We start from the raw sequence: 13,477 nt of genomic DNA, 5'->3' as shown, positions 1-13,477 counted from the left end.
CAAAAACTACATGTGTATGTCTCTAACATTGTATCTTTTTGGGATTCTAAAAAGAGTCATTCTGTCCTTATTGGATAATGTCACCAGCGCTGTGGCCAAGCTTTCTCAGAGACTCTTTCTAAGTTTACAGCTCTGAATAATAAGAATAGAACAGAATTCCTAGGAGAATTACAGCATCATCTAGAGAATATTTGCAATATAAACATCCATAATTTATTCACTTAACAAAACATTGACCAGAAGGAAATCAAAGATAAATCCAGGAAGAAGCAAGAGGATGAAATCCAGAAACTCAGAGTGTTTCACAGGAAACTGATGAACTATAATCACAAAGCTCTGCTTTTTATTGTAATTACAAATATTATTTTCATTACTCCTCCATCTTTTCATGTCTAAATCATGGAAAAGGGCAATTAAAACACATCTTTGGCAAAGATGTCAAGGGGAATTAAAATAAAGAAGGAGGTCTTCTAGAAATAACAAAGTGTTACTAGTGCAGTAAAGTGTGTTCCTTTACATTTCAAATCAGCTAAAGCCAGAAACCCACTAATTACATGTTCTTAAAAGATACAATTTTCAGAATATCTTTTCTTTCCTGAGTTGTTTTCTTATTAACTTTACTTCAACTTAATAAGCCATTCATTTATTTCTTATTTTTATTACTCACAATTTCCTCAAAACTGCACACATTGTATTATAATCCACGATAGACTATATATATAAAACATATATGTAGTCAAATGTGACAATATATTTCAAAACTTTATTAATTTAGCATGTGTTCTTCAAGTCATCTTTTACATTATTATAATACATATATTCAAAATGTCAAATGCATAAGTGTAAAGTATATGCATTTATTTTTTTCAAAGCATTATTGGATTTATACTCTGTAGTTAACATCACCCAGTATTGCCTTTATTTCCTCAGCTCTTCTATCCACACAAACAACCACAAACCCTTACTGGTTGAAATATTGTGATTTTTCTGGTCTTCGTTTTAATTGGAAAAGCCCAACACAAATGCAGTAACATAATTCTGATTTCCTGTCTGAACTGCTCAAGATATAAGCCAAACACCCATATTCATTTCAACAAACAATATAGATTCACTTTGCTCTTCTGTCCTAAGAATGGAAGAAGAAAGTTCTCTAGAACTGGGATTCTTTCTTCTTCTGTTCAAACTCCTCTTCCAACTCCCTCTGTCATTGCCTACCCTGACATCAAATCTAACATAATATTCTATATCAAAAAATAGCTGAATTTGGTCCTGGCTGGTGTAACTCAGTGGACTGAGTATGGGCCTATGAACTAAAGGGTTGCCGGTTCAATTCCCAGTCAGGGCACGTGCCTGGGTTGCGGGCCAGGTACCCAGTTTGGGGCATGTAAGAGGCAACCACAGACTGATGTTTCTCTCCCTCTCTTTCTCCTTCCCTTCCCCTCTCTCTAAAAATAAATAAATAAAATCTTTTTTAAAAAACCCAGATCACCTTTAACAAAAGAAAAAAAAAAAGAAATAGCTGAATTAATATTAAACAGTGAATTCATTTAAAGAGCCTAAAACATTTGTAACACCCTCACAACATCCAATGAAAGAAGCTGAGTCAACACACAGAGATTTAACTATTCTGATTTAAATTCCTACCCAGCCACTAACTGTGTGAGCTTGGGTATTTCATGTAACCTCTCTGATCTTTACATTTTCATCTTTTAAAAAAGTTAGGCTTAACTAAACAAGAAACAAAAGTTCCTTCCTCTGACATTTTGTTCTTCTATTCTCAGGGCTTAATGAAAATCATATTTCTTAATTTCAAGAAAGCAATAGTGAGGTAATATTAATAGTGAGAGCTAATGTTTATTGATTGCTTGGGTAAAGTGCCAGGCTCTGTCCTATGCATGCAACATATATCCATTTATTTGATATTTCATACCTTTCTAAAATGATAGGCTTTCTGATCTTTCAGAGTCCTATTATTCTGAAACCATTCCCGGGCAGTCTGTAGTTGTGGTCTTTTAAACAGGCCTCCTGAGGTTCACCAACATGCTGGCTTAGAGCCAGAACATTTCGAGGGGGACTGGAACTACAGATAGAGTCCCAGTGTTTATCTGACTCAGTGATCTAATTTACCAGTCTGATATTTTCTGCTGGGAAATCAGCTCTATGTTTGTATTTCCAACCTTCATGTGTACTTATAAAGCATTAAAACTAAAAGCTGAGGCTTTAAAGTTATAGTAAAAGCTAACTTATGCAAAGGGTCTCCCTCGCCTTGAATCGGAACCTCAACTGTGGTTCTGGACATCTTTAAGCCTAGTTCATTGGGAACTGACCCAGTTTCAATGCCAGAATTAACCTGGATATGCCTTTTCCTCAGTGGTACGGAAAGGTTTAATTGGGGCCACTAGAAAGTACTTGGTTCTCTAGGACTTCCTGCTCTCTTGATGAGCACTGTACTTGATCCCCTTCAGAATGACTCTGGCTGGCTCTCCACCTACCTGGATTTCTTAGGAACCCAGGTTTCCCATTCCCTCCCCTCAATGCATTGGTCCCTGTCCTTTAGTTAGGCCATCGGGCTACAGCCAGATTTCTGCCATCCTTAGGAAGGTATGAGGACCTGTTTCACCTCTCTCTCCCTCACTTCAGGTGGGTTTTCCTGGGTGCCCAGGTCAACAGCAAACACTACCTTTTCATTCTTCTCTATGTCTCCAGTGCTGCCTAGACCCATCCCTGCTCCACTAGTCAGATTTCCCTCCTTTCACATGCTCCCTTTAAACTTATTTGCTGATAAATCAGCATTTCATGTGGTTAAAACCAAGCTGCAATGCAACCTTACTTCTGTGGCTAATGCTGCCGCTCTTACCTCCTTCCTGAATTCCATCCTCTCACTTCTAAATCTATGATCAACATTTCGGTGGCATGCATCGCCAGTACCACAGCCTGCATCATCTTCCCAACCAAGCTTTCCTGTTATGCCAAGGTTTCCATTTTCTGCTCAGGGTGTCACAATTTGATTTGTGTTTGTTGTTATTCCTTTGTTTAATCAAGTGCCAAATTTACAGATTCTACCCTTAGATATTTCTTCCTTTTGAATCTGTTTCCTCTCAAGTTTCCTGGCACTGCCCAAGCAGATATTCTCCTTTTGAGAGAGAAGGCTCACAAATGGGTACAACTCAAGCTAGAGTTAAAACTATAAGAGTAAGCTCTTCTGTAAATTAGCTCTTCTAATTTAGCACTAAATATTATTTCTACTAGTATTTTTGAAATAAATTAATTTTGGTAGGAATCTAAAATACAGCTTTGCAACCACTTAAAGAACAGAATTATGTTAGGAGGTGATATAGTAACAATTTTAAGGATATTCATGTTCATTATTTTATCATGATCAAGCAAATGCCCATTCAAATCACTGAAGCAATTGTAGTCTTATTATTTCACTGGTGTATCAAGAGAAACAATAATAAAAACAGTGGTTGGAAGGTGTTGGCAAGCAAACCAGTCTCTGGGTGGAATCCCCTCTCCAACTCTCACCTTGGACCCTGGCTTTCTCATCCTCTCTCTCTCTCTATCTCTCCACAAGAGTTCTGCCTAAATGTTTTATGTATTGGGCTTTCTCTCTTCCTTTTGAAGAAAAGGATCTATGGGTTAACTTACCCTCCACATTAGCTTATTTGTATGGTTGTTTCTTCTGCTAAAGTCCAGGGTCTAAACTCACAGGTATTATTATTTTTCAATTCTCACAAATATGATTATATACGTCACCTTAAAACTCTTTTTGCTGCATGGATGGTTGCACAATATACTTGAAATATCCACCTGTTCTATGTCCAGGGCTGGAGGAGACTCCAGGCTTGAACCAAGACAAGGACTAGTGATCTCTTGATAATCACACTTGCCGGATGTTGAGCACCAAGGAACTCTTTGGTTATATACCTCAGAGAAACAGGTTCCTTGGAAATGTTTCCTCTTCTTCTCCTTCTGCTGAGCTACCCTAGTACTTTATTTACCTCTTCTGATGTTCCTTTAATTCGGCATATGCTTGCTGAGTGCTTACTACGTGTAATGCATTTTCTGCATTTTTTTAGTTATGCCCATAGCCTATGTCCCCTTGTGGAAGGACACCTCTGATGAGAGCCTCCCTGTTTCATCTTTCTTGCTTTCTATCCCCAGTGCCTGGGACACAGATACAACAGACTTTTTTGATGGAAAAAAGTGAAACATTCGACATGGCGGAAGTGGACTATCCTTCTTTAAAGATCATTTGATAAAAATAGCATTCAAAATGAACAGCCATGATTAATTTGCCATCAGGGTTTTGTACCACTTATGTCCTAACACCAGTGTTATTTTGAGACCAGTAGTTCCTAAAACCATAGCCAGACCTGATTGTGGGCAATAAACCATTCATGGCCTCCAAATACCAGAGCATTCCTTACCCCAGGACACAGAGATATTTAAATTTTGAACAAGCCCTTAAAAGTTCTCAGGCAGTGTTGAGTTCATTGCAATTTTAGGTTTTGAGTTTACAGATAGATAAGTCATAGTACTCCCAAAGATTTTTAAAGATCTGATATCCAAGAATTCCATGATTAAAGTTAAATTTTAATTTCAAAATTAAAGCATGCCTCTAGGTCAAATTTAAGGCATTCAGGTAGTTCATATAATCTGCAAAAGTAAAGTGGGATAAACATACAGGATCAGGAAAAGGGAGGTTTATAGCTATGAGTATGCAACTTTATTATTGTTACTTATTGTATTATTTTCCATACCAACAACTGTAAACCTACTTTTGCTCCACCCTGTATATTTCACCTGAGTTTGCTACTTTCCTGATCTCAGAAACAGGATGAGGGTAAAAAAAGCAGCATGTACCATATGATACTCTCTTCTTCACATCACCGTCTGATCAAAGTAACGCCAAATGAAGCCCAGTTGTGTGGTTAACACTCCCAGAATTTTACTCAGCTACTATATCCTGCCACTGAAACAGCCAGTGCCAACTTTAATGGGCATTTTCATTAATTAATTCTTATTAAAGAACATATATAGAGAGAAACAGATTCTTTCACTTAAAATAAATTTGTACACAGATTTCCATGCATTTACATTTTTGTTTCTTAGTATTTTCCTTATTCGTAGATGTAGTTTGGTTTAAAAAAGTCAATATTTTAGGGCCATCTTTATCATATCATTAGCCAGCCAACTTTAAAGAACTAGTGATAAAATAGAAGTAAGCAGACAATGTTTGCCTAAGTTACAAAGATCATTCAGTATTGCTAGAAGTGGGCTGCTGTTTTAACTTCAAAAAAGCCAATGTAGTGAAGTAGCTTGAGTGGTTATTTGAAATATTAATTATACTTTCGGAAGCTTAAAAAAAGTAAAATCACAAGGGAAATGAGTGTCCCGAATTAGTATCTTCCAACTGAAAATTGGAAAACCTGACCAGTTAACTGGCTCTATTACCTATACTTTGCCAACAAGCCAATTGGGCTGAGTCTTCCAAATCAGCTGAGGTTCAGGCTACCAGGAAGGTTGTGTTTTACTTTGGCCTTCATCTGCATCATCTGAGGATCTTACCTAGAAGACGGCAGGCATGTCCACTGTCACTAATGTCAGTGCGCTTTATCCCTGAGGGATGGATCGCTTAGCTGCATTGGATGGGATTGAGAACCACTGGTTGTAGATAATGAATATACTTGCATTTAGCAATGTGGGAAATAAAAAATGATGTCTTTAACATAAAAATGTACTGACTGAGAACTTTCAAGTGAGTCAGAATAAGATATAACTATACTATCAATGTCCAGTCATGTTTTCCCTTACTTAAATATTTAACCATGCTGGTGAGTTTGTATCAGTGATTTGTAACAACAAGACAGTGGTCTTTTGAACACTTCAAAACCATCTCAACTAAGTTTCTGCAAAACCAAAACAAATCAGAACAACGACAAAACTGAACGGCTGTATTTCAAGTGCATCTGTTTTTCACCAGTGTATCTCTATAATTAGCACAGTGGCTAAGGACACACTAGGACAGTCCTAGGTAAGACATACTAGGTACTTGATAAGTATTGGTTCAATTAATAAACTAAGTGGAAGCTGGGTGAAATTAATTAGTTGTTTCCATAGTTGCAATTCTACTGTGAATTTTTAAACTGATAACTTTTGGTTGCTCAATAGTCCCTTGAATCGTATGATTAGAAACTATGATGAAGTGATAAACCAGTATCTTGCATTGATTACCCTGTTTTATTTGCATGTTTACAGGCAAATGGACATAGTTTTGTACATATGGAACATGAAAAAGCTGTATTACTACTGAAGAGTTTCCAGAACACAGTAGACCTAGTTATTCAACGTGAGCTTACTGTCTAAATATTTTTTATAAATAGTGAAGATACGTCTAGCCAGACCTAATGTTCAAAAATAAATTTATACATAGAAACAAATTTTGCCAATTGCTGGACCAATGGCAAATATTAGTGCCAAATGTATTATACTATATGTTAGCACTGATCATCCTTAAAATTGTTAACTATATAAATATGATGTTCACGTGGTTATGTATTAGTTTTAATTGTCAGCCTCTGGCTGTGCATTGGTGCAGTTTTGTTTTTGTTTTTGTTTTTGTTTTTAACCACATAAGTTTCTTCTCCAAGTGGATTTCATATGATTTCAGAAGCACGGAAGCACACACGCGCTCTTTACAAATTCTGCTCTCCATCAGAAACACTGCCTCAACATTGTATATGCCTTTATATAGAAGAGATGAAAATACTAAAAATTGTAATTCCCATAAAATATTTCTAGCACAAGATATATGTTGGCATATACACAAAAAGATTACAGAGCAAAACAATATTTTCATAAACTAAACATCTGGGATTGAGAAAGAAAATATATCTTAAAATAAGACTTTACTATATTGAATCTTTTTCCATAAAAATTACATGATAATGCCTTATGAAAGTAACTGTACATATGGAATAAAGTGTTTATATTTGGTTCCATATTCATTTGCTAAATTCTCATAACAGAGTGAAATATTTCATAAATTAGCCATTTATCTCTGGGACCTGAATAAAAACAGAACAAACTATTCGATGCCTTTAGCTAATTGCAGTACATGACAGACTAAAGGTCATTACAGAGAAACCTTTTCACCACGAACTGAAGCAGTGAGTGATGGGTGGCAGGAGAGGTATTGCTTTGTTTCTTTCAAGTTTATATTGATTATAAACTGTAGCCCTGTGATTTCTTTACTTGTAAATGTGGAATTTATTTGTGTGTTGCTCTATCTAATTTGCTACTTTTAAATAATTTTAAATGAGTTTGGGGGACTGATAAAATTTATTATTGAGAAAGATTGATGTTAGAAAGTTATGGTGGGAAATTTTAAAACTTTGGTATTTAAATACGAAACTTCAAATATAATTTCTCAGAGCTATAGTCTACCTGTATTATTAATTTCAGTGCCTGTTTTTGTGGGAGGAAATAGAGAAAGTACTTTTGTTTCAAAAAAGTTTCAAAGTATATAAAATCCCGAGTTTTGTCTCAGTGGAGAGAATGACAAGCATAGCTCATATAGATTTCATTATTTTTACATTAGAACTGTTTCCCTCAATAAAAGATCGATTCATTTTATAATCCTTTAAACACACTTGTTTTATGTGTCAGTCATTAATTTGATTAAAATACTAATTTGGAATTTCAGAATAATATCCTGGAGTTGGTTGTAGGAATTCTTTCTCATATAACTTTTTTTTAAATATATATAATAAATTTACATACTAGAATTTCAAGTACTCTAGTAGGATTTTCACAGTAGTATCCCATATTGATGTCACTGAAGCTCTGAGAATAATATTTGTAAGTTAAATGTTTTATGGGGACATTGAAAATACTGTATTTTTGTAGGGTCTATTAAAATGAATGTCACTTATTAGAAGTATAGTGGTATTTTTTTGGCAGTAGAATTTGTCACTTGAAGGCAAATGATACTTCACTTTATAGATGATGCACTAATTTTGATGTTGCTTTATGTCAGGATGACATTATACCATGATTTTATAGAGTTTGACATTTAACAAATGATTAAATGATTGGCCTATTTAATATGTTTCCCAGAAGTAACTTTTAAATGCATTTTAATATATTTACAGTTTCTGATGAGAAATGTTTTTCAGAGCCTAATTTTCTTTGTCAAAAACTTGTACCAAACCACCATAACCAGCTGCGATTTTAGGATGATCATCATTAATCAAGATACAAGATCTCTCTGGCCTCACAAGATCACTTAAAGAAAAAACAAACAGAAGGGTGTAGTTTGGTGGCAATGAAGCAACTCAAATCATCCCATCAGTTTTGTTTAATCTTTCAATGCAGATATAGGGCCTCCCAAGCTTTTTTTCTTATGCCAGGTTTCCACATCAACCCCCAGGCTTCAGGAGATGCTTCTGAGGCACAAAGCTGAGAGGACCCTGACCTTAAACCATCTCTGCCACTGCTGAGGTGACAGCATTGTCTTAGCAAATGCTTTAATCCTTCCTGTTCTGCCATTCAGAAATGAGGAAAAGAGAAAAGGAACCCATAACCAACCGGAAAAGAAATCTGATTGCCAAAGCCCCCTTTGTCAATGGCACTGCCAAGCTGCATACTGAGAAAAGGCAGGTGATAACAAAAAGAGACATTTTTTTTTAGGTTGACTGAATTTTAAAAAATATAATAAAACAAACCCCAAACACTATGCATTTAAGGGGTGAGGGGATCTAATTGATTCCATAGGTGACCAAAGCCAATAATACACTGATTTTTGACTATTGACTTTTCTTTTGGAGTAACTGGAGTTACTGCCTGAAATAAAAATCTGGTTTATGTTAATGAGAGCAAAAACAAAAAAAAAGGTTAAGGGCGTTCCTTTAAAAAAAGAAAAGTCAACGACAAGTGGAATTCATAATGGCTCCAAGAGAACCTACCTCTTTGTCTTTGATTTGTGTTGGAATCTTCCTGCTGAGGGAGCTGTCTGTATCTGATGGATTGATCAATAAGACACAATGAGGGGAAAGAAAAAGATCAGAGGTGGAAAGAACCAGCACTGAAAATCATTAGTAGAATTGCTGCAGATTTTGCAGGCCAAATAGGTATTAGTGGACAATTTTTAAAACTATTTACATGGCTTATAATATGTTGTCACAAAAGCTCTCTTACCACAACTCCATATCACCTAAAGAAACATAATAATTTCAAAATATCAATATACTTTTGACAAAGATCAATCAAAGTCAGTATGACTACAAATATTTCCATCGTGCTATTTTATTGCTCATTGAAACCTATAAAATATATGTGTGTCCCAGTTCATTAGAATTGTAATTATATGGACATTGAACAATTCTGGTTGTTTCTGGGTCTTACCTTGGATTACCACCTTGGAAAGCAGTTTTAAAGAGGGGATGACAAATCTTGTTTTTATTAAAAACAATTTTTTTATCTTGAAGATGATTACACACATATCACTAATATAATTGCTTATTGAAGCTAGGACTGAAATATATTTTACCAGAAGAGCTAAAAAGAGGATATTCACAGGGAGGAAAAACACTGAAGAAATTGGATTTATATATTCAAATATTAAGTGAAAAGTATCTGGATTTACCAAAATGATTGGATGAAGGAAGCCAGAAAAACATTTTACTTTGAATCATAAAATCTATTTAGTATTTCCACCATGATTTAAAGCTTTGAAAAACATAGTGCGTTCGCTAACTTGTCTTTCCACCGGCTGTTTACACTGTCCGCACCCGATGTCTACCCCTCGTCAGCACACAGTGAAGAACGTCTGTTCTGATGACCACACTCTTACCCTGAGGCAACAGTGCAGCGCCACCAGATAAAAATCCACGCTGGGATAGGACCACCCGTTTTAAAGGTCTTTGGTAATTTTAATCAGACATGTCTGACTGATTCTTGATATGCTGACCTAGCAGCAGGTTTATTGAAACTCTGGGTCAGTCAAAAGAGATGCCAATAATTAAATCCAGCAAGTGAAGAAGATGGGTCCTTCATCTGGTACAAGAAGAGCAGGGTGGAAGTTCCAGTAAAGTTTCTCTCACAGAAATGCTAGATCTCTCTGAGACTTAATAAATTGTTCCAACACTGGGTTGGTGATGTGCCCTCTGTTACGGTTGCAGTTGTCATGTCATCTAGGAGTTAGAAGGAAATCTTCAGATTAGAGCTCACTTGCATGAACTTTTCTCCTCTTAAAAAAGCTCTTAGCAATACAACTGCCTTTTATTAGAAAAAAAAAATCCTGCCTTGGCCCAGAATATTTTCCCATTTCAACAAGACCATCCCCAACTATACTAATACATCGTCGCAAGAAGAGAGAATGTGAGCTGTGGAAAAATGGGTGAGCACTCAAAAAACATGTGGGTTAATGTTACAGGAGGTATTGGGTGTCGACTCTCCTTTGCACACTTTGAGTTCCATTTAATCTAAACTATTCAGAAAATATACAGGGTCAGGCACAAATAACGCTCCTGATTTTTATTATAAAATCTTTCATTACAAAATCATAAGCATGTGATTCTTTAACACCACAACATCACACTCAAGCACACCATATGACATTTTAGGTGAAATGTTCAAATTAGAACTATAAATTATGCTCCCCTTATTATTACCCTACCAACCACACTCAAGGAGGCCTTACTTCTGCTGGGCCCTGTATTTTCCAAAACATCCCACCATATAAAAGTAAGACAGAAGCAACCAAGTTTTCTAGTTATATGCTGAACCTTCTGGGTTTTTGTGTTTCTTGTGTGTAAAACTGGCCTCTCTTCACTGCTGCTGTTGCTTCTACATACCCAACTCCCTATGATGTTCCAAAGACATGGGTGGCTGCTTCTATCCTACTGACACAAGGATAGGAGTCCCCTTTAGAGTTCTAGCTGTTCGAGACCCTTGAATAACTGACAGTCCCAGCCTCCAGTTTGGGAGAACCTGTCCTGGGTGCTCAAGGAGCCTGGAATCGTAGCTCTAACCAAGCAGAGCACCCATCATGTCTCTGACAACAAGCTTGTGCACAAGGGTGAGGGTGGCAATGCCTTAGCAGAACTTTGATTCCACTTCTGATTTTAAAATGTCGAATTTTAACCGAGGACCTTCTCTGAGCCTCCTCTTAGCTGTTATTGGGACAGGTTCCAAACTTCCTCCACTCTGACACTGTCTGCAACAGAAGGTTTGGAAAAACTCTATCATGGAGGTATACGTCACAAACTTTTCTACTTTGGAGAATTCGGAGATTTCTGATAAATTAAGTGAAAAGTCCACTCTAAGATTTGGCTTAAAAGAATAAATGAAAAGCTAACAATATTGAATCCCCTAGGTGTTTAACTATGTGACTATCATAATCTTCCCTGAAAGCAGTTCTATGGCAAGTAAGAGAAAAGAAGTGAGGGAGGAGAAATAATTCACTGGTCCCAACTTTAGAGGTGTTACTTCACCTAGTGGTTTCCCCAGTTGGGTTCTGCTGCAGGACAGTCAGCTCATGCTTTGTGACAACCTCTTGGGCACTAGCCTGGCAGTAAGGCAGGCGCAGATGAGGAGGATCTCACTGCAGCTACACCAGTACTTCCCCATATTATGCTGGGCTGCAAGACACTTTTTTTTTTTTTGCCTTATTTTGTTAATGGAAGCACCTTAGACAATGGAAGGTTGTAAAGTCCGTGCAGTGTTTATGTACAAAGCACTGAGACCCTGTGGCCATCCTCAGTCTGGGGCTGGGGACAGTGTAGGCCTGTCCCGAAGAAAAGCCATGGATCAAATTTCCACAGGTGTGATTTTCCAGTGTAGCATAATCCCACCCCCCTCCAAAATACCCAAAAAGCTCTTTTTCTTTTTTTCATTCTTTAAACTAGCATAATTTTCCATGTATGTACAAATGGATGTTCAGCTAAAAGTTAAATGGGTCAACCAATCTTTCTCTAATTTTGAAAGTACATATATTTTTTTGGTTAAAACTATCACTGTTGCAGAATTATATTGTTTGTGCTACTGTTTTTTCTTCTTTAAAATACCATGATGAGTAAGCAGCTACAAATAGTCAAGCATCTCTATACCTAGAGTTATATACCTTAGTAGAGACTTTTCATCAGCAAACTGCATATTTCCTCCACAGGAAAACAATCATTGTAGCTGAATCTCAGATGCCTAAGGTATGCCATGCATAAATTCAAAACACTTGGGGCATTTTATTGAGGAAATAACAAAATCATTAAATGCAAAGTTTATAAATATTTCTTGAGCATCAACTATATACCAGGCACTCCAAGGGATATTACATGATCTCCTCTGCACAGAATCTCACAATCAAGTGGAAAGATGGGAGAACTTCCAGATCAAAGACAGTCCAAGAGAATGTGGTGAGTTCCTTTGTCCTGGCCCTCCACTCATGCATTGCAAAAGGAAGCAGCATCTTTCATCGAATCTCTTTTGGAGCAGAGCATGGTTGATCCATTTGGAGGTATAGGTATGTCTCCCTACAAGGTCCCGTGGCCCTTGGGAGACCATTAGGAATGTTTGCTGGGATTTGGGTCAATATTTGATAGGCTAGTGGATACCTTACTGGACAAGATAAGTAGCAACCAGAATCCCTTGAATCTTTAGAAGAGAATTTTGGCAGTTCATTCTAAAGAAAAAAGAGAATGTAATGAAAAATTATATCCCCTAGATCTGGCCCAGTACTGTGTCTTTATGCCCCCGACATGATGGGAAAAAGAGAAGTCAACACTTTAAAATCGCTGTTTGTCTGCAGCGATTCTTCTACGTTGAGTGCCCCCATAAAGTTTCTCCTGTGACCACTGCCTCTTGTAGACTATCAGGGAACACGGAAGTCCCTAAGATCCAATATTAGAATGACCCACTTGGAAATGCCGTGAGTTGAATGGTCATTGAGGTGGTTGCATTTTATGTTTATGCACTTCACTTCCTTCAGGGGGCTTGAAGAACATTTCTACTCCATGCTGCTTGGCCCGTCCCATGAAAACACTGTCTGTGTGTGTTTAGTCACATACAGCCACATGCCATAGATGTCTCTTTCTCCTTCCAAGGAAATTCTGATCCTCTGAACCTAGGAACTGCTTGGATTTTTTTTTTCTCCTTCACTATATACCTACTCCATGTTTCGACATACCTGGAAACCCTTATTTTCCCTGAGCTTTTCAACCTCAGCCTTTGTCCACACAGGTTCCCTACTGGAAGGTCTTCCTCTCCCCTCCCCTCTTTATCAAAATTATATGCAAATTTCAAGGTCCAGCTCAAACATCACCACCACCATAGAACTGTCCCTAATCTTGTCCTCTCTGGTATAGCTCAATGGATTGAGTGCTGGCCTGCAAACCAAAGGATCATTGCTTCGATTCCCAGTCAGGGCACATGCCTGGGTTGCAAGCCAGGTCCCCAGTAGGGGGATGTGAGAGGCGAC

The 13,477-nt window shown here is 37.2% G+C and overlaps 2 protein-coding genes across 3 annotated transcripts in view; one reads left to right on the top strand and one right to left on the bottom strand.

Moving 5' to 3' along the window:
• Positions 1–9,553, top strand: part of LRRC7 (leucine rich repeat containing 7) — a 495,696-nt gene extending 486,143 nt beyond the window's left edge. For both annotated transcript variants that reach the window (XM_045835283.1, XM_045835282.1), the window contains exon 27: positions 6,262–9,553. In XM_045835283.1, coding sequence (XP_045691239.1) covers positions 6,262–6,369 — 108 coding nt within the window. In that variant the 3' untranslated portion in view covers positions 6,370–9,553. The remainder of the gene's footprint in view (positions 1–6,261) is intronic.
• LRRC40 (leucine rich repeat containing 40) overlaps positions 1–13,477 on the bottom strand; it is a 91,390-nt gene that overhangs the window by 10,852 nt on the left and 67,061 nt on the right. The window lies entirely within an intron of this gene.

Source organism: Phyllostomus hastatus, unplaced genomic scaffold (genome assembly GCF_019186645.2).
Source record: "Phyllostomus hastatus isolate PE091 unplaced genomic scaffold, TTU_PhHast_1.1 phas_contig_209, whole genome shotgun sequence".
NCBI lineage: Eukaryota > Metazoa > Chordata > Mammalia > Chiroptera > Phyllostomidae > Phyllostomus > Phyllostomus hastatus.
Note: the sequence above shows the minus strand (reverse complement) of the source record. Positions and strands in the feature narration are given on the sequence as shown.